The 22,575-nt window shown below is 35.0% G+C and overlaps 2 protein-coding genes across 2 annotated transcripts; one reads left to right on the top strand and one right to left on the bottom strand.

Annotated features, from left to right (window-relative positions):
* Nucleotides 1-2,199: 2,199 nt before the first annotated feature.
* Nucleotides 2,200-3,117, top strand: LOC311598230 (olfactory receptor 7G2-like; the record flags this gene model as incomplete). The annotated part of the gene is made up of 1 exon (XM_084783245.1): nt 2,200-3,117. The coding sequence occupies one exon, from the start codon at nt 2,200-2,202 to the stop codon at nt 3,115-3,117; it is 918 nt and encodes a 305-aa protein (XP_084639371.1).
* A 16,408-nt stretch (nt 3,118-19,525) lies between these two features.
* Nucleotides 19,526-20,564, bottom strand: LOC311598218 (olfactory receptor 7G2-like; the record flags this gene model as incomplete). The annotated part of the gene is made up of 1 exon (XM_084783232.1): nt 19,526-20,564. The coding sequence occupies one exon, from the start codon at nt 20,562-20,564 to the stop codon at nt 19,605-19,607; it is 960 nt and encodes a 319-aa protein (XP_084639358.1). The 3' UTR covers nt 19,526-19,604.
* Nucleotides 20,565-22,575: the final 2,011 nt, after the last annotated feature.

The following is a 22,575-nucleotide window of genomic DNA, read 5'->3' as shown; positions in this document are numbered from 1 at the left end:
ATGGACTAAGAAAATATTTAGATAAAATCTTGACTGACATTGCTTTTTAAAATTCTGAATAACAGCTGATTGCAAGATTAGACATTACTACAAATTTTTTGGTTTTTAAAAATTAAAACTGAGAAGAACTGAATATGGGCAAGACAATAATATTTATATGTATCCAAAATAAGCCCATTATGATATTTTTACTACAAGATATGATTTTTCTATAAATTAACAAATCTAATAGCTTAATGTATCCTTTATGTTCTACTTCATTTCATTCTTTTCATATGGAAAATCTATAGTATAATTTAATTATGTGCTTAACATATTTTTGTAAATTATTGTACAAATTTCACATTTATTTGAGTATATATGTATCACTACTATCACATAAATGTCCTATTGGATTGGATAGGGAAAATGAATTACTATGTATATAAAGCACTGGAATAAATCAAGGTAACATTAATGATGTAGAAAGAGCACATATTAAAATTAATGAGAAAGGCACAGACAGCAAATGAAAATTTAAATGAACTACAATAATACTCTTCACAGATTTTAAAAAGTTATTGCCCTAAACATCTTAGGAGATCATGAATATGACCTTTTACCTCCATTGAGGAAACAAAAATGGATAATTCATATATGAATTAGAAATGGTCATCATTTCACTTCTAATAACATCAGTAAATTCAGCACATTTTAATTTAATAGTTTATGGTGATAATTTTATTGTTTTCATATTACTTTTGAATTGGTAAAATATTTTCTAAGATATAATGATATTATTTAAACATTTAGCATTTATTATGCTATAGGTTTCTCTTAGGTAAATTACTCATGTATTAGAATTGTTATTTATGTTGATATGACAACTCCATATTTTATATCTAGTCATCCCTATCTGCACATGAGAAAATAGTAGCATCAGTGTTATTTACTGAGTTTTGTACTTTTCTTGGTTTTCTGTGTGCAATATTCCTAATGGCAATTTTAATACAGTGATTCTTCACTGAAATATGATAATTTTATTCTAAAGATTATCTGCTTATTATTTTTTTATATTTATTTTTGAGATAGCAATATAATTTAAACATTTATCCCTTGCTCTTTCTCATTCCAAACTATCTCATATATTATCCTGTTCTCCTTCAAACAGCTTCTTTTTTCACTAATTGTTATTGCATGCTTATATGCACATGTATGTACATGTATATTCCTAATAGATAACATTTGTAATCCATATACTGTTACTTGTATATTTTCAGTGATGACATTTTGGCAATGAACAACCTTACACCCCATGCCTGCCATTCCCTCCATTTCTTCTTAGAAAATGGGGTTCCCCTAGGTTTCCCAACCCACCCTGGCCCATCAAATGTCTTCAGTACTAAGTACACCATCTCCCACTGAGGCCAGACAAGGGAGTCCAGCTGTGAGAAAGGGATTCAAAGGCTGGAAACAAAGTCAGTGATAGCCCCTACTCCCATTGTTAGGGGAACCACATAATGACCAAGCTGCACATCAGTTACATAAGTGTAGGGTGTCTAGGTTCAGCCCATTCATGCTCTTTGGTTGGTGGTTCAGTCTCTGTGAGTCCCCATGTGCCCAGGTTAGTTTGCTCTGTAGGCCTTCTTATGGTGCCTTAACCATTTCACTCTCTCAATCCTTTCTCCCACTCTTCCAAAAAATTCTCTGAGCTCAATGTATTGTTTGGCTGTGGGTCTCTGCATCTGTTTCCATCAACTGATGAATAAAGCCTATCGGAAGTCAGTTATGCTAGCTCCTGTCTGCAAGCATAGCAATGGTTTTCTGTTATATGAATGAAAGGATAAAAATATCTGACATAGTTAAAAATATATTCTGGTTTATGACCTAGACACCAAATGCAGACTTAGTTGTATCTAACATACAATACCAACTAAGACGTTCTTTTGTTTAAATTTAACATGATTATTACAATCATGAGGCTTTGGGGAAATTTTAGTTTAAAAACTATATATAATTTTCTTTTATTCTTCTTTGCCTCTGTAATGCAAAAACATTGTTTGGTACAATAACGTGTTGATGTAAAAAAAAAGAATAAAAGAAAAGAAGTAGAAGGCAAATTATGGGGAGTTCGAGAGTGAGAGCAAGAGTCAGAGTGAGCTTGTACTTTACTTTTTGTGACCAATCACCTGTATTTTCTCATTCAGACTCAAACAAATTATGGAATTAGAAAACCAAACTGATGTAATACAATTCTTTCTCTTGGGACTCTCAGAGGATCCAGAATTTCAGCCCCTTCTGTTTGGACTGTTCCTGCTCATGTACCTAGCGACAGTTTCTGGGAACCTGCTCATCATTCTGGCCATTATCTCTGACTCTCACCTCCACACTCCAATGTACTTCTTACTCTCTAACCTGTCCTTCACTGATATCTGCTTCAGCACCACCACTGTCCCTAAGATGCTGATAAACCTTCATAAACAGAGCAAAGCCATCAGTTACGCAGGCTGCATTACCCAGCTCAGCTTTGTCTTACTTTTTGCCGGGATGGAAAACTTTCTCCTTGCAGCGATGGCTTATGACCGTTATGTGGCCATCTGCAATCCCCTTCGCTACACCGCCATCATGAAACTCCACTTGTGTTTTCTGATGATTTTATTGTCTTTGTGCATTAGCGTTGTGGATGCCCTTCTGCATGGTTTAATGATTTTGCGGCTGTCATTCTGCACATATTTTGAAATTCCTGACTTCTTCTGTGATCTTGATCAGGTCATTAAACTTGCATGTTCTGACACTTTCATCAATAACATTCTGGTGTATGCTCTAACTAGTGCATTAGGTGGTGTGCCCCTAGTAGGGATTATTTTCTCTTACTTTAAAATTATTTCTTCCATCCTGAGAATGACAGCATCAGGGGGTAGGTATAAAGCTTTCTCAACATGTGGGTCTCATCTGTCAGTTGTTTCCTTGTTCTATGGGACAGCATTTGGGGTATATGTTAGCTCTGCATTTACAGACTCCTACAGGAAGACTTCTGTAGCATCACTGATGTATACTGTGCTTCCTCCAATGCTGAACCCATTTATATACAGTCTGCAGAACAAAGATATGCAGAAGGCTTTGAGAAAAATCATCTAAATAGCCATTTTCTTAATATTGCATTGTCACTTTCAATGTGGCCTTCTGAACTTACTCATGGACCACTGGGAGAGCAGAATGGAAGCGTTTCACCTATTTGTTTCTTTTATAATGGCAACTAGATACCATTTTAACTAAGAGTTAATACTCTTGTACATAAATTTGTGTTGATCTTTGGTTTGTTGAGATTTTGAATTCCTATGTTGAAATTGTGAGATGAATTTCTTGGGCACAGTCAAAAAAAGTAGACACTAGACAAATAATTCTAAATATACGTATCTGCAGCAGATATTATTTACAGTATTAAGTCAACAAAGAACAAATAAGCTAAGAGAATATTTCATTAGAATGAGCATACCACATAAGCGTGGATAATGCCATGATTATTACATTATTTTGAGTTTATGACACTATACTGACATTTATGTCATTAGCCTCAGTTTATTTTTATGACAATTTTTAATACCCACACCAATCTAAAATTTTCACTGCAGTTACAATGGTGAATTATACATGTGCTGAAGCTTCTATTGAGGTAAAAAAAAAAAAAGGATGGAAGTGCCATGCGTTTTTGTGAGTCAATCTTGAAAGGTAAGTGTTCTTAGTGGCTGTTACATCTACTCCTGCAATACTCCCTGCACTTGTAGTCCCCATCCATTAAACAACACTATACTAAGAATTCCATGTATTGATAGTGTAATAAACTCTTTTATTCCTCTGTAAAGATAGCAACAATTTGCAGATTCTATGATGTCTAAAATAGGACAAATGCGAAGCAAGATATCTTTATCTGAGGATTGTAGAAAAGAACCTCCTGTTGCAGCTTACCTAAATTACTTTAATTCCTAAACACATTCCAAATATTTATCGTTATACCCATATCCTGCCCATCATCCAAGAAACTTATTTTTGCAACAGATTGAACTTACTACAATAAGACCAAAGTAGTAAAAATGAACAGAATGATTGCCTGTATGATACCAAACCTCAGTTGGTATATAAAAAGTAGAATCCATACACTGAAGGCTCAAGAGCCTTCATAGAAAATGGGGGATGGAGTTTGAAAGGGCAGATAATCAGGGCATGTTATGTAAGACAGTGTCCCCTCCATATGACAGAAATGCTGCTCCCACGAAATACCAAAAATGTGGTATCTGAAAGAAGACCTGAAGAATGATTAACATGCCAATATGGATGAATCTTTTATGAGGCTCAATTCCTAGATGAAGAGCTACAGGAAATTAATGTCAGGTGAGAGAAGGCATACCATTTTCTTCCAGGAATGATGCATTCATAGCTGATCAATCCCAAGGAGTCAGTCCCAAATGTATATATACATGAAGAAAACATAAAGAAACACAGCATGATTCATATATATATACATGAAGAAAACATAAAGAAACACAGCATGATTCATATATATATTGAAATGCCACACATTTGAAAAGGAAAGGGAGACAGAGGAGGAGTTTCAGTGAGGAGAAGAAGGGGGAGAATAATGTAAGTACTATATTCTTATACAATATTTTTAAAAATAAAATATATTAGAATGTTGTAACTCATTTAGAGCAAATTAGTTCCAGGTAGGCACATCCTGATATATCCTAGTCAGGGTCATGATTCTTCTTTTAATGATATTATTTCGAAGGTTGTTTTACACTTCAGATACCTGGTTTATTGGTGGTATAACAGATAATTCATCTGGCTTGAGAATTTATTAAAATTATATGTTAAAAATAATGTTCTCTAAAGATCATCCAAAAATCACCCCTTTTTCTGTCACTTTCCAGAACCTTGTGTGTATTCTTTTTAAAGTAATTTTTGTTCAGATAGGTAAGGTTATTATGAATCATTAGATAGCACTTGTGTGGTTCATGATGAATACTTTGTTCATGAAACAACCCTAGTCTTTGCAGAAACATCCATTTTTTGAATCCACAAAGATTGTTAGTGTTTCAGAGTGGTCCTAATTGGCATATATTTCTAATAAGATCACAGGTTATGTCAACATAAACTCTGATGATAAATTTGGGCTTGTTAAAACTACTGCTATAGTGCATGATTACTGTCATATTTAATTGTACTGTGTAGTTGCAGTTGGGAAGAAACCCAGCATGATCCCTGCTTAATAGTAAATAACAAAATGTACTATTATTAAAAAAATGTACTATCATTTAGTTCCAAAATCTTCCTATTTAATTGGGTATGAAATGTTTTTCTATCACATATCTATTTTAACTTTTGCCTCATAAATTACTTTTTTGATTATAGTTTTAATAGAGTTTATGGTTCTGAGAAGATCTATTAGCAAATGTCATAGATGTTCACTTGACATATGACTAGTGTTTATGTCTTCTTGTATATTACACATGATAAGTGACTAATTTTACCTTCCTCTTTGACTGTCTGGATTACTTATTTCAATAATATGGATTCCAAATATTGAGATGGTTCTTAATAAAGTTATTGAGAACCTGTACATAATTATAGAGTTTTATGCATGCATCAAAGGATTAAATAAAAGAAATATCAAATATGGAAGCTGCATTTACAGTTGGGATATTCAGAAATATCAACATTCTCAGAGTGTACCAATTATTTCCTAGAATTATCTCTTCAGGACAGTTTCTTAAGCTGGCATGCTTTCAATAGATGAAATGTTATTCTATTAGTTCCTGTAGACATCCACATTGAGAATTCTTTTTCATAGTTCTGGCTCCATCACTGTGTAACTGCTACTTTACTGTGGTATAGGACAAGAGAAAAAGAGATGGAGGCACATGTAGAAAATTAAAAATGATGGTGCGTTATGTGTGCACGTTTGCAAATATTATAAAGAAACGAGTAGCCTGTGCAATTGGTGGGTGTTAGTAATGAGATTAGTAAGCTATATTAAAATATCATTAATAATAAAACCATATTTTGAACTGTCTACGTAATATTGATGGAAACATGACACTCTTTATCATGCATTCACTCTGACTAGGGGTTGCCATGAAGACACATTAATAAGCAAATTATGGGACTCTGGCATGTTCAGCATTCTAAGATTATCTCTTTAAGAGTATAAATACTAACATTTTATTATATATATTTATTTATATATGTGTGTATGTACATATATGCATGCTTGTTCTATGTGTTACACAAAAGCGCTTCCATTCAACAGCTTTCTAGTTCTGCACATTCATTTTAAAACAATCCATTTGTCAGTTACAGAAAGCTTGGATTATGGATTTTGGAGAGAGTTGTGTTCAATGCTTAGGACAACCATTTTACCTGGCATTTACTCCAGAGAAAATTCCATTGAAGGCTTGATATAGTCTTTTGTAATTATTCAGCTATTGTTATCTGAGATTTATGGGGTTGTTCTTCCTATTGTAATTTCAGAGCCTTTGCATGATTTCAGTTGCAAAACATCCCTGGTAAATCTGGAATTCTTGCAATGGTTGATAATTGTTTAGGTAATGGTTAGTTAAGACAATACCCATATAAGATAGGAGGCTTTATGTGGGAATTAACTTGCCAAAATATCTTCTGTGTAATGATCAATTAAAGCACTTCTGCAAAGTAGTTTGGAGGTCAGTTTCTCAGAGATGATCCTTTTACACCAGGAACGCATAGTATATCCTTCATTGTCTCTGTTTGGTCTGTATAACTAAGAACACCCTCAGAAAGCCATGGCTTCCATTGTGGAACTTAAGATCATGCTAATAATCTCTTGCCCACAAATAAAATTTACTTGTACATTTTCACAAGAGCTTTTCCAGCCAACCAGTTGACCTTCATTTATCAAACTTTGTACAATGTTTTATGCTAAAAGCTGTATAGAATAGCAAGAATTCATGATATCCCAACCTCCAAAACTTAGTTGGAGAGAAAGAATATATTTTTAGGTAATTTGTTTCATATTTTGTCATGTGTATGTATGCCTATTTGTGAGTATACAGATGTGAGTACAGTGTCCACATAGGCCAGAAAAATGCAATGGATCTCCTGGAGCTAGACTTACAGTCATGTGTAAGTCCTGTGATGGGTGTCTTGGGAACCACACTCAGGTACTCTGCAAGAGGAATACAGAATTTTAACTATTTGGCCATCTTTCTTGCTCCTTTAAGAATACTGTCTCTGAAATATGTTTGAAACATCATGCTTATAAGTCCTTTATTCACTTTCATTTGAGAAGCATCTCACAGTTTTTGGAATTTGTATCTACAAGTTTTATAGATATCAGCAAAGGAATATTTTGTATATGTCTGTGACCTACAATGAAAACTAGAGCTTCATAATCAATTAAAACCTCCATAGGCCCTCCCTGATTACTGAATAAATTAATATTTTTTATTCTCTTTATTATGTCAGATTCTATGACTATGTTAGTATTTCATTTTAAATAATATAGTATCTGTAAATTTGTCAGGGTTATTTTATTAGAAGTTCTATCTTAGTGAAGTTACCTTGTGCTTTGTTTTGTTCAACATAGAATATTTGAAATTATTACCCTTAATTTTAAAGGTTCTTACATAATTATAAAATTTCTCTAGTCCTTTGTTCTTTCTAAATCCTCTCATATAATCCACCTTTCTTTATTTCAAATTCATGGACTCTTTTTCAATACAATATTCTGAGACTATCTCTTGTAATATAAGGGACTAGAAACTTTTACGGGCCTCATTGCTAGAGTTAAAAATACAATTTGATGTTTCTTTAGACTAAAGACTACTACTTTACTGTGTACTCATAAGGTTCGTTTAAGCTGTCTGCAACAGAACAATGTAAAGATAATCTTGCTTTGGATTTTTAATATAATGGAAATGCTTAGCTTCAGTCTTAAGTCATGTACCTTTCCATGACCCTGACTGAGAGTAGTGCATAAATCCTGGAAACAGCAAATTCATATATTGAAAACAATTCTTTTTTCATGTGATTTCTATGCTGTTGAATAAATACAGAGCAAATCCCTTTATTAGAAACAGATACCACTCACACACAGACATAACAGATATGACTCATACATAGAGAAACAGGCAGATGCAAATAGGGACAAGACACACACAGATACAGGGATAAACAGATTCAGAAGATAGACTTCAGGTAGGCACAGATTCTGACTCTTAACAACAGTCAGGCAAATGTCAAAAGACAAAATGAAGAAAAAATAGGGAACTAAAATCTCAGCTCACTCTTGATTAAATTAACCCAGGTTAAGAGATTTTATTTATTTTCTTTCTGGGATGCTTATGCACTATTGCTAACTCACAGTTAATCACTAATAAATTATCATCCATGCAGACTTCTTATTGATTAATTGTTATTAAATGCTTATCTACACACATATTCTGAAATACTTAAGTACACTCTGCTGAGTCTGTGTAATATAAATTGTATGTATATGTCAGGGCTTGCCATTTGTTAGTGCATATCCAAACGTTATGTTTTTTTTTTTTTTGAGGAATCTTATTTCTCAGAAGAATCACAACATTAGAGATAAGGCCTCATGGAATTTCCATGATCCATTTTCTTCTTCTGCTCATATTTAGTCTGTCATTTTCATAAGATTTTTTTGTGGGTAAAGCTCTGATTTTACTTGGCTACATAATCATACAGACATCTCACAGATCCCTTAGCCTTTGTGATTTTTCTGCTCTCCATCCTGCAGTCATCCCGGAGTCTTAGGTGCAGGCTCTGCATTTTTACAGTTCTTTGTAATGGTCTCCATCTGTTGCAAAGTGAAGTTTCCCTGTGTATGGGTGAGGACTATACCTAGCTGTAGATATCTACACAGACAAATGTTTAGAATGTGATGAGGAAGTGGTGGTTTTTAGGTTGTCCTCCAGGATTCGAAACTTGCCTTGCTATGAGTACTTGTCTAGCTTTCCAATACCAGGCAAATTTTCCTAATTGTTATATGGGTCTTAAGGACAATTAGAGAGGTGCTGGTTACTGCCAAACTATAGACAACAGCACCGTATCCTTAGGGATACCATGGTGTGCTGGTTGTCGTCATGGTTTCTGTCTCTCAGCTAGCTAGGTAGAAGTTCTGGGTGCTTTCCTTCTTTGGAAGCTGACACTGCACCTTCTGATTCCATGGAAGCAAGGACTCGTGGAGGAGGTATTCAGGCAAGTACCATCTGAAGGTTTCTGAGCCCTCTGTCATAAGTGCATGGTGCCTTCTGCCATATAGAATTACCTTTAACCTGTGTATGCAACAAGAAGCCAAAGAAATAGGTTGTGTATTGTAGAAATTCTTTTGGAAATCCCTGAGCAACAACTAAAAGAGGACTTTCTAATGAACGGTGTTATGGTTTGTGTCAGATTGTCTTTGGCTCCTGTGTTGTCAGCTCAAATAAAAAAAGTTCATTTCAATTAATGTATTTTTCTATGCAGAATTACGTGTTATGGGTTTTATTTTATTTTATTTAATTTATTTTTTTTCAAGTTTAGAGATTTTTTTAATAATAACACATTTTTATTGAAAATTAAAAATAATTCCTATTACATCTCATTTTCTATCCCATCCCATGCATCCTCCCATTCCTCCCTCCCTCCTACTTTCACCCCAATCCCCCTTCCCTATGACTGTGGCTGTGGGGGACCTCCTCCCCCTGAATATGGTGCTAAGGTATCAAGTCTTTTCATGGTAGTCCGCTATCCTTCCTCTGAGTGCCATTGGGCCTCCCCCACAAAGGGACATGGCCAAATATGGGGCACCAGAGATCCTGTGAAAGTCAGTCCCCAGTCTCCACTTAGCTGTGGAGAATGTTCTGTCCCTTGGCTAGCTCTGGGTAGGGGTTTGATGATGACTGCCCGTTTTGTCCATGGTTGGTGCCTTAGATCAAGCAGAATCCCTGGGCTCAGATCTAGCCATCATAATGTTCTTCTTGTAGGTTTCTAGGACCCTCTGGGTCCCCCTACTTGCCTATCCTCTATATTTTCCTCATCTAGAGTCTCAATAGGATGTCCTCACCTCTATCCCCGTTTCCTGGTAGGTGCCGATTGAAAAATGGGGCTCAGAATTAAACAGAGAATTCTCAACAGAGGAATATCAAATGGCTGAGACACACTTAAAGAAATGCTCAACATCTCTAGTCATCAGAGAAATGCAAATCAAAACAACTCTGAGATTCCATCTTACACCCATCAGAATGGCTAAAAACAAACATTCAAGTGACAACACATGCTGGCGAGGATGTGGAGAGAGAGGAACACTCCTTCATTGCTGGTGGGAATGCAAACTAGTACAGCCACTTTGGAAATCTATCTGGTGCTATCTCAGAAAAATGGGAATAGGGCTTCCTCAAGACCCAGCTATTCCACTCCTAGGAGTATACACAGAAGATGCTCCAGCACACAACAAGAAAATTTGCTCAACCATGTTCATAGCAGCCTTATTCATAATAGCCAGAACATGGAAACAGCCTAAGTGCCCCTCAGTAGAAGAATGGATAAAGAAACTGTGGTACATATACACTATGGAATACTACTCAGCTATTAAAAACAAGGATTTTCCAAAATTTGTGGACAAATGGATTGAACTAGAAATGATCATAATGAGTGAGCTAACCCAGAAGCAGAAAGAGTCAAATGGTATATACTCACTCATTACCGGACACTAGCCCAAGGGACAGGTCCCATGGGTTTTTTTTAAAAGCTAGGTTGCCAGTGATATGATTCCTCGTGATTATGTCAGATAGCTCACCATTGTTTTATATCCTCCCTTCTCCTGTATTTACTGTCCTTCCTCCTCCCTAATTAGAGCACCCATGTTTTTCTATTTCCCTTATCAGAAATGGAAATGGAAAACAAAGTTTTCAATGTTGGATTATCCTTTTCATCTTTGTCATTTTTATCAACTTTCTGTATGTGTTTTCTTGGCATCACTCAGGCATTTATTTTCTGTGTGGTCTAGTTTTCTAAAGCTGTTTCTTTTGTGCCTTTTAAAAACTCCTTGACTTCATTGATGATGTTTTTATTGTTTGTTTTTAAGTCTGTGGGTTTGCAAACATTTCTAAAGGACTCATGGATTTTGGAAAGAAGATATTGGCTTGTTCCATATTGTTTGTACTTCTGTGATGATATCTGTACATGTGGTCTTCATTCTGAGTTTGTTATGGACAGATCGAGTTGGGCAGAAGGGAAGATATGCATTCCTGTTACTCTTGGATGTTATAAATTACATGGGTAAAATGATGTCAGATGTGCAGAGGAGACTAGACTGGTGTACAGGATGTGATACCTGGTTCAAACATTGAGTATGGGAGTAGATCATGGACAAATTTCATAGGCAATAGTCTGAAATAAAGTAAAAATATCTAAGAATAAATATGAGCAAGTAAATGAAGGACCTCTTCAATGAAAACTGAAACTCTTTAAAGAGATAAAGACACTAGAAAATGACAACCTATCCGTGCTCAATGTCTATAAAATTATTGTTGTAAAAATAACTTTTAATAAAAAATACATAAACATTCCTTGAAATCCTAACAAAATTTCTGCCCCATTATTCATAGAAATATAAAAAACTATCCTAAATTTATATGGAATCCAAAAGATATGTAATATCAAAATAATCTTATGCAAAAGAACAATGTGGGAAGTATTATACGTTACAGACTCATTGAATGAAAACAAAAATAAGATATATTCAAGTACACATAATTTTTGCCACTTAATATTTGTAAAAGGTTCTAAAAACCTTGGCTATAGAATAGAAAGCATCTTTAGTAAATGGTGTAATTAAAGTGGTAAAGTGGATGTCCATATGTAGTAGAAATTAAACCCATTTTTATTACTTTGCATAAAAACTAAATTTAAATGAATCAGAGACCTAAGCTGGAAACCTGAAAGACTGAAATTGCTAGAAGAAAACCTAGGTGGTACCCTACATGAAATAGATGTGAGGAAAGAATTTATGAATAAGACTTCATTGCCCCAGTAATTAAGGCTGAGAATTGACAAGTGGGATTTCATAAAACTTACAATCTTCCACACAGCTAAAGAAACAATCAGTCCAATAAAGAAACACCCAAAGATTATGAGAGAATTTTCTAGCTACATATCTGAGAGATAATTACTATCCAGGATGTATAAAGAGCTCAAATAAAAAAAAGAGTCAGAAAAACAACTGACTACCCATTTAAAAATCATCCTGGGTTAAGAAGTCTGTTGGTTGTTCATCATTCCTAACAGTTATGAGAATGCAAATCAAAACAACTTTGAGAGCTCATCTTTTCCCAGTGAAATGGCAAAAACAAACAAAACTGACAACAAACATTGAAGGGTTTGAGTGAAAAGGAAAGATGTTTTCACTATAGGTGGGATTGCAAATAGGAACAGTCACTTTTATATAAACATATAAAACATACATGTTTTGTTTATAAATACACAAATATGTTACCGTATGAGCATATTCAGGGGGAGGAGGTCCCCCTCAGACACAGACTTAGGGGAGGGGAGGGGAGTAGGGGGGAAGTGGGAGGAAGGGAGGAATGGGAGGATACATGGGATGGGCTAACAACTGAGATGCAATATGAATAAATTAATAAAAGTGTATTAAAATAAATAAATAAATAAATAAATAAATAAATGTAGAAGGGGAAAAAAAACAAAACAAAAAAAATACACAAATATGAGTTTCTTCTAAGAGTCAAAATCCACTTAACTGAAACATAAGGCATGAGAAATCCTTTTTTGAGTTGTTTGTCAGACTATCCAAGAAATTCTCCAATTATATAGCCTGCTGCTATTGCCCTTGGTTGCTCTCAAGGGGTGGAAGTTGGAGGGTCGGAGGTGTAGACAATGTGCACTTCTGAAACAGGGCTAGATATCCTTGATCTGGAACTGACTTGGCTGTCTTTTCTCTGAGTACTAGCTTCCATGATACCCAAAAGCAACATGGAAACTTCCAATGAGGGAAGACACTAAAAGTATTACTCAACTATGATGCCTATAGATCACATCAATAACCAGCCTGGCACAATTACAATAAAGATGCAGCAGTGGCGTGTATAGCTTGGTATTAATCTAACAACTTCCTAATTGGACTGAAGGCTTGATCAATGAGAAGGAAACAGTGCCTGATGCTAGAAAACTAGATAATTACTTAGTGTTACTGAAATCATGCATAATGGATCAGCATCAATAACCAGTACTTCACTAAAACAGCATAACACTTAGTAACAGTCTAAACCTTTATACTTCTACTCAGAAATAAATATAGTGTTCATCCTCTTCAAAGAAGCTTCTCATTGGAACAAATAGGGACAACTACAGAAAAACAACCAGTATGCAGAGTTATGAATCCCAGTCACACCAACAGAGATAAATACCAGGAGGCCTCATTTTTACACAAATAACTACAGGTAGCCAAGGGATTCTGAGCATGGGAGAAATACTTTTCTCTAGTGGTGAGCACACCAATTGGTTATTCAATATCAAATGATGATCCCTGTTTGCAAATAATGAGGTAGCATTATGCAGACTGAGGAGGTTATTTGTGATTAGCAATGCAATTATATATGCATACAATAATAATGCAGAAGGGTCAATGGATTCAGAAGAGAGCAAAGAGAGGTACACAGAAGAATTTGGATGGAAAGGAGGGAAGAAAGAAATGCTGTGATTATAGTTTCAGAAAAAAGAAAACCTGTGTCTTCTGGGAACAGTGTTATTCACTCATGCAGAATACCTTCACTCAAAATTCTTAGAATATTTCTATACCTCTTTATTAAAATATTTAGTTTTAAAATTTCAGTGCATTGGGTAGTGAAAACAAGAGCAATTAATGTAACAGGTCCTGAAATCTTTATCAAAATGCATAATGAGAATACTGAGACATATCTCTTCTACTCATTTTCTGTACAACACATTTCCATCCGTTATATACATAGATGTATTTTCAATCCTCTTAACTAAACACTGCTTTAAAAACATTTTATTGTGTGTGGATTCATCTCTGGGTCTTCAGTTCGATTCCATTGATCCACTAGCCTATTGCTGTGCCAGTACCATGCTGTTTTAATTACTGCTGCTCTATAGTACAGCTTGAGATCAGGTATGGAGATTCCTCCAGAGGATCTTTTATTGTATAGGATTGTTTTTGCTATTCTGGGCTTTTTGTTTCTCCATATGAAGTTGAGAATTGTTCTTTCAATATTTTCAAAATATTTTGTGGGTATTCTGATAGGGATTGCATTGAATCTGTAAATTGCTTTTGGTAAGATGGCCATTTTTACTATGTTGATTCTCCCGATCCACAAACAAGGTAGATCCCACCATCTTCTGATGTCATTTTCAATCTCTTTCTTCAGAGATTTAAAGTTTTTTTCAACTAAGTCATTCACTTGCTTGGTTAGGGTTATTCCTAGATATTTTATATTGCTTGTGGCTATTGTGAAGGGAGTAATTTTCCTAATTTCTTCCTCTTCCTGTTTGTCATTTGTATATAGGAAAGCTACTGACTTTTTTGAGTTTATTTTGTATCCTGCCAATTTGCTGAAGGTGTTTATCAGCTGTAGGAGGATTTATGACAAAGAAGACAAATACATTCAATGGAAAAACGACAGCATCTTCAACAAATGGTGCTGCTCTAACTGGATGTCTACATGTAGAAAAATGCAATTAGACCGCTATTTGTTGCCATGCACAAAACTCAAGTCCAAGTGGATTAAAGACCTCAACCTAAAACCAGAGACATTAACCCAGTTAGAGGAAAAAATGGGGAAGAGTCTGTAACATATAGGCACAGGAGACAACTTCCTGAACAGAACACCAACAGCCCAGGCCTTAACATCAACAATTAATAAATGGGACCTCATGAGGCTGAGAAGCTTCTGTAAGGCAGGTGACACTGTCTAGAGAACAAAGCGACAGCCTGCAGCCTGGGAAAAGATCTTCACCAACCCTTCATCTGACAAAGGTCTAATATCCAAAATATATAAAGAACTCAAGAAATTAAACACCACCAAACCAAATAACCCAATAGAGAAATGGGGCTCAGAACTAAACAGAGAATTCTCAACAGAGGAATATCAAATGGCTGAGAAACACTTAAAGAAATGCTCAACCTCCTTAGTCATCAGAGAAATGCAAATCAAAACGACACTGAGATTCCATCTTACACCCATCAGAATGGCTAAGATCAATAACTCAACTGACACCACATGCTGGCGAGGATGTGGAGAGAGAGGAACATTGCTTCATTGCTGGTGGGAATGCAAACTAGTACAACCACTTTGGAAATCTATCTGGCGCTTTCTCAGAAAAATGGGAATAGGGCTTCCTCAAAACCCAGCTATTCCACTCCTTGGAATATACCCATAAGATGCTCCAGCACACAGCAAGAAAATTTGCTCAACCATATTCATAGCTGCCTTATTCATAATAGCCAGAACTTGGAAACAACCTACGTGTCCCTCAGTAGAAGAATGGATAGAGAAACTGTGGTACATTTACACTATGGAATACTACTCAGCTATTAAAAACAAGGAATTTCCAAAATTTGTGGACGAATGGGTTGAACTAGAAATTATCATAATGAGTGAGTTCACACAGAAGCAAAAAGAATCGAATAGTATATACTCACTTATATCGAGACACTAGTCCAAGGGGTACGTCCCCATGAAAAACTTTACTTACCAGGAAAGTGGATCAGAGGGGAGGACATCCTATTGAGACTTTAGGTGTGAGAAGCCTGGGAGAATGAGGAAATAGAAGGATTGAGAGGGTCCTGGAAAACTACAGGCGGGTTTGGGCCCTGGGGTCCTCCTCAAACTATGGCACCAGCCAAGGAAAAAATATAGGCAGTAAGCTTCGAACCCCTACCCAGTCTAGCCAATGGACAGGACATTCTCCACCATTAAGGGGAGAAGGAGATCTGACTTTCACACAAACTCTGGTGCCCCATATTAGACCATGTCCCTTGGATGGGGAGGCCTGGTGGCACTCAGAGGAAGGATAATAGGTCACCAAGAAGAGACTCGATACTCTATGAGCATATACAGAGGGAGGAGGTCCCCCTTCAGTCACAGATATAGGGAAAGGGAATAGGAGGGGAAGTGGGAGGGAAGGAGGAATGGGAAGATACAAGGGATGGGCTAACAATTGAGATGTAATATGAATAAATTAATAAAAATTAAAAAAGTATTAAAAACTATATAAATCCAAAAAAATTATTATTGTAACTATACACTAACTACTTTCATTTCTTCTATTGTCTTTACTCAAGTCTTTGGTAATTGTAGTGTTGTTGAAAATGTAAATACATGGATTAACAATATTTGTTCTTAATACCTTGTCACTATTGTGGCTGTTATTATTAACCTGTTAACAAAGAATAAAAGACACAGACACTTGATAGGTTTTAGAATAGGCCTTATTTTACCTGGGGCAGAGCAGATTATACCACCTAAGCTATATAGATATTTCCTAGCCTTCATCCAATTCCATATGCTTTAATAATTCCTATCTGGGCTACATCCCATCCACAATTCCAAAATACATGTTTATCTTCAGTGCTGCTTCTTTCAATGTAGAAATTCAGAGGGCCTCTTTCAGGCCCAAGTCGTTCTTTTTCTAGCCTGTGAAGACTCTGTTCCTTCTCCCTTGTCTGTCTCTCTCCCATACTCCTGCTGCCCTCCAAACCTGCCAACGTTAGCTCTGTCCCTCACTTCTTCCCCAGCCCAGATGTGGTGGCACTTTATTCAGCCAATTGACTTTAAATTAAGTAGATCAAGGTTTACACAACAAGGACAGGTGTATGTGAGAATGTGTTCATCTGGGCAGCAACCAGATCTTGGGAATCAGAATAATTAACAATCCAATACAAAGCACCAAACCATGCTGTTACATTGTAGTCTGTTTTTTATTTATATGTGATAAATTTTACTAGTGTGTCCCAACATAAAGACCATTCAATCATTGTTGTTATATGTAAGGCGCCAGCCATGACTGTGCCAGCCACACTCAATAATGGCGCTGGTCTCTATGCGGTTACCTGTAAACAATTGCCAGTGCGCATGCATTTATCAGAGTGGTCTCTTTCACCCCTTCCATAAGGGGATTATGCTAATTGTAATTACGCTTGTGAAAGCTGTTGACCTATCTGCATTCATATGTTAATTAGGCATTCTGCCTGAACCTGTGAGGTGCTAACATGCCGCTTTAGATGGTATTTAAGTTCAAGCTCTAGGGGAGTTCGGGGTCCTTTCGCTTCAGCTTCAAGGGCGCTCCCAATAAAGCATGATTGAGAAGGATCCTGGTGTCAAGCGTTTTTCCTGCTGGCAGGAGGTCGCGACAGTTATATTCTTGATGTAGTCATTTAATCAGTAATATTCTCAAGGTCTATTCATGTCACCAGTAAGATCATATCAATGGCAAGACTACATAGTTTTCATAGCAGAGTAATAGTCTTTCTGTGTGCTTATATTAGTTTAACGATTTCTTTGTTGATGGATAATTACATTATTCCACAGATTGAATGTGTACTGTGCTTAGAGTATTGTGGCTATCAGGAACAAACATATTTTCCTACTTTTTTCTTAAAATACATAATTAATATTGAGATTTTGAGATTTACATGTTCTCATGATATTTTTATACTTTGATTAATGAGAGAACTACTACATGGTACTGCATTTTTGAAAACATTGCAAAACTCCATATCTCCCTCTCTCTGAAGCAACACATGCTGATTGTTTTTGTTATGAAAATCAGCTTTGGTGGGGTGATGTGGTTTCTTTATATGCTTTCCTTAGCAAATGATAATGTTTTTCACTCCAGTGTCCAAGGACTTTTGTAGCTTAGGGTCTCAAATGATACATTTGCCTACTTTCCTGGGTACAGCATTATTCCAATATGTTATCATTTACACTGTAGTGCAGAGATCCTTAATGATGGATATTGAACATTTTCACATTTTTTTCATGCTTTTTAAAATTTATGTGTCATATTTCTTGGAGTGTCCCTCCGAGATGGAATTTTTAATCCTGATGAAATTGTTACACAGCAGAGACTCTTAACAGAAAATTTGGCATGAATGGATATGGGAAAAGACTGTATCTACAGAACAATAAAAAGTTCCTTCATACTTTTTCTCTTCTTTTCTTTATTCAGGGAAAAGTTTGTCTGTAAAATTTCAGAGTAATATTTAATTGCACCATCATTATTAGTCTATGAGAAGTATAATGTTAAGTATACTGATTTACCAATATGAGGCCATTGTGTACATCCTGTAAATTTTTATTTGAATTAAGCTGCGTTGGTTTTTTTTTTCACTGAAGGTTTTTAAACCTTTTAAAGTTGGTATAATGTAGCAGGAGGTACTATTCAAATATACCCAAGCAAAATTCTTTTTGAAGACTTAGATATTATGGCTATTATTTTTATAAGAAAAATTTAAATTTACATAAATGGAATATTTAAGTTACTACTACATTATTTCCCAAGTGAATAAAAAGAAAATGACAAAGGTTAGAAAAACTGAAGAAAAGAACAAGAAATTCTTAGTATGTCTTGATGGGAATTTAGAAACATGCTACATGCCAATTCTAGTGCCCATGTCATATATATACTATACATGTATGAATAGGATGACAATAAATATATCATAAATGAATCGTGAAAAAGCAAGCCTGCACATTTTATAAATGTCAGAAATATTAGTGAATGTCTATATCTTAGAAGAAACTATAATTTATAAATGAAAAAATTCTTGTAATGTAAGAAATTAGGGTATATACTATAGATAGGGAGAGGAATTGGTCATCCTAGAGCAACTGATTTCTAGAAGATAGTAATATTATAACAAATATACAGCTATCTATTACCTAAAATGTAAGTATTTGAAAGGACCTCTTCAAAAATTTTTATTTACACTGAGACAAAATGTTTGCCCACATTTCATCAAAAATTTAAAGACTATTTCCTTTTTTTTTGTCACTACCACAACATTAATATATCAAAAAAGTATAAAATAATTATGGAATATCTTCAGTGTCTAAAACCAGCTAGACACTGATTAACATAAAGTGTTAACTGAGTATCTTATATATGACTGATGATAATTTATATCTGAAATTATAGGTTAATAATTTCTGAAGTGCTTATAATAGACAAAATATTTTTCATTATGCTAGAATGAGAATTTTTTTCTTCAAAAACCAATGGCATCATTAAAATGGAAATGCTCATATTGCATAACTTTTTAAGGCAGTAATATATTTATGTGGATTTTGAGTCTTAAACGTAATGACACCAAGTAAGGAAGAAGCTCTTATGTTTCAGAAAGGTATACATAGTAGGGACTTAGTAATTAATTAATGGATTATAATATCAATTAATCTGAACCAAAGTAGATGTACTCATAGAACACAATTCATTGGGCCCAAAGAATGAAGTCAGCTGATTCTAAGTTTTACATCTGACATTTCTCCATTTAAGACTGGTCAATAAATTTTCACTGATTTGGAACCATTCCCATAGGTTCTGCTTCAGTAAATTAGAACACAAAAATATGGAAAAGAAATAATACCAATAATGAGCTGCTTCAAGGATCCCTTGATTTCTTTGCTTCTCAAGCTGTGGATAAAAGGATTTAGCATTTGAGGAACCACACTGTACATCACGGATGTTATTACATTGCTAATAGAAGAGTTAGAGACTGAAGAATTCATGTAAACACCCAAACCAGTCCCATAGAATAAAGATACCACTGAAAGATGAGACCCACAGGTTGAAAAAGCTTTATGTCTTCCACTGGTTGAGGGGATCTTCAGGACAGAGGACACAATTTGAATATAAGAGAAAATAATTCCAGAAAGAGGGATAACTGAAAATACAATGGTTGATGTATAAATAAAAAGAATATTGATAAATGTATCAGAGCAGGTGAGCTTGATGGCCTGGCCAAGTTCACAGAAGAAGTTGGGAATATTCTGCTCTGTGCAGAACGACAGTGGCAACACCAGAAGGGTATGGAGTAGTGCATTTATCATGCTGATGAGCAAGGAAAGTAACACTAGGAAGATGCATATCAAAGGATTCATAATGATTGTGTGTCTTAAAGGTTGACAAATGACCACATAGTCATAAGCCATCATAGTAGTGAGGATACTGCTTTCTAAAGCACAAAATGTCAAGAGCAAACACACCTGTGATAGACAGCCTGTGTAAGTGATGCTCTGGTCATGTACATGGATGTTCAACATTATCTTCGGGGCTGTCATTGTGCTTATACAAATATCAGTGAAAGATAGATTGCACAGAAAGAAATACATGGAGGTGTGAAGGCGGGAGTCTGTTCTTACATCCAGTATAATGAGTAGGTTTCCAATGATGGTGATAAGGTACATGGACAGAAACACGTTGAAGATGAGGGGTTGCAGTTCAGGGACATATGTTAATCCCATGAGAAAGAATTCTGAAATACCAGTTTGGTTTACAGGTTCCATGTATATGCTGAATATTGACAAAATGGACGATGAGAATATGATATCAATTTTTAAGATGAATTGTAACATCATATCATAATAATATAGATATAAACAGAATTGTAATATTTTTACTTACTTTTAATAAGCTCCAATATCCTGAGAAGCAATGCATCTTTAAACAAATACTCCCAGTGAAGCCTGGGGGGATGGCTCATGGATTAAAAAAAAATTCCTCCTCTTGCATAGGACACAGGTTAGTTTTCTAACAGTGTTGTCTGGACAGTCAGAATTTCTTGTTACCAGTTCCAGAAACAAATGTTATTTTATGACTTCCAAAATGGTAATTTCTCACATGTGGCACATGCACACTTCCACAGGCACACACAAAGAAATGGAAATAAGAATTAAAAACACTAATTTAATTTATACCTCTAAATCTTGGGAACTAGTGAATATTTAAAGTAAAACCTTTCTTAGATGCAATTTGAACTGCCAAGGTACTTCAGGTTTTCCCCTACAACCTGTTTCCACTCCTCTTGTTTACTTATATTCTAATATCTACTCAATATACTGAACACCAAAACATTTGTAATTATCCTGACAAATGATGAGACTGCACTTAGTTATAAAGCATGTATATTTCCCATCCACATCTTCAAGCAAAATGACAGATTGTTATTAATAATGTCTCAAACTCAAAACCAAAAACATCAGCCAAACATTTTGTCTTGATCCAGAATCATCTCTTGTGATGATTGAATTACAGATAAATGGGTTCACATAGGAGAGGCACTTATAAAATGATGGTATGGAATCAGTGTACACAACCTGCAAAGGAAAAGTAAGCTCTCTGGTCTTCTATGTTGAGTTGAGTATCTAAACATTCTTTACCTGTGCTTCCAGACAATAATTAATTACAACTCTTAAATTATCACAGGAATAGCACAATGTTTTCTTATTCTAATATTTGCTTTCAAATATAATCTTAAGCTTTCCTTTACTTTTAGGCAATCTAAGGTCTACTCACTAAGATAATTAAAAGAAATGGAGAACATTTTTTTAAGTGAGTTTGAGTTAAGATTGGTAAATGCTAACTATAATCTTCAAGTTCCTAAGTGTTGTCATTGAAAACTAAACCAATCTGCTTTAGAAATCAATTGTAGAAGAAATATAGAAACCATATTAATGACTCCCGTTCTTCTTAAAAACCCTGAATGTTTTAGTGAAATACAGAACATATCATTAGATATATTACAATGGAAAAATATCAACATATATTATTTTGATATTTTCAAATATATATATATATATATAAAGATGGCGTTTTTGTTAAGCAATTTGTAGTTCCTTAATAAAGACTTACAGATAACAGTCTCAGATAACTAGATATAAGAAGAAAGGAGCTCATGGAAGGCAATGTTCTTCTTCTAACAATTTTTAGGAAAATAGTCATTTCAAACATTCTACATATATAAGATTGTATGTTTCATATTGTGTTAATAAGGTACACCATGGATTTACTTCAGGCTCTTGTATTAATATTGTAAATATTCATAAATTGAATGAGAAACCTTAGTATGCTCCTCTCAATGGGAAAACATTTGAGATGAAGCTCAGTTCACAATTTGTCCTTATCCAAACATCACGTTCTATGTCTTAAATTTCATAACTTTTGTTTATAGATTTGTACTGAAATTAATGTTGGTTATGATTTTATGGACATTTTTCAATTATGAAAAACAAAAAGAACAATAACTGTCAGCACAGATCCTTGATAAGATATATATTATCTACCATTACTCTGTGTTTCCATGTGTGGGTTTTTTTTTATCTTTGCATTTTCTATGTTCAAAAGCACATGAGATATTCCTTTTATCTTCAAAGAAGAAGAACATTATGATGGGCGGACATGGGCCCAGGTGTCCTGCTCAAACTATGGCACCAGCCTAGGACAATACATGCAGTAAACTTTGAACCCTTACCCAGATCTACCCAATGGACAGGACATTCTTCAAGTTGAGTGGAGAAT

This window comes from Acomys minous, assembly GCF_964271855.1.
Source record: "Acomys minous genome assembly, chromosome: 5".
In the NCBI taxonomy this organism is placed as follows: Eukaryota; Metazoa; Chordata; class Mammalia; order Rodentia; family Muridae; genus Acomys; species Acomys minous.
Note: the sequence above shows the minus strand (reverse complement) of the source record. Positions and strands in the feature narration are given on the sequence as shown.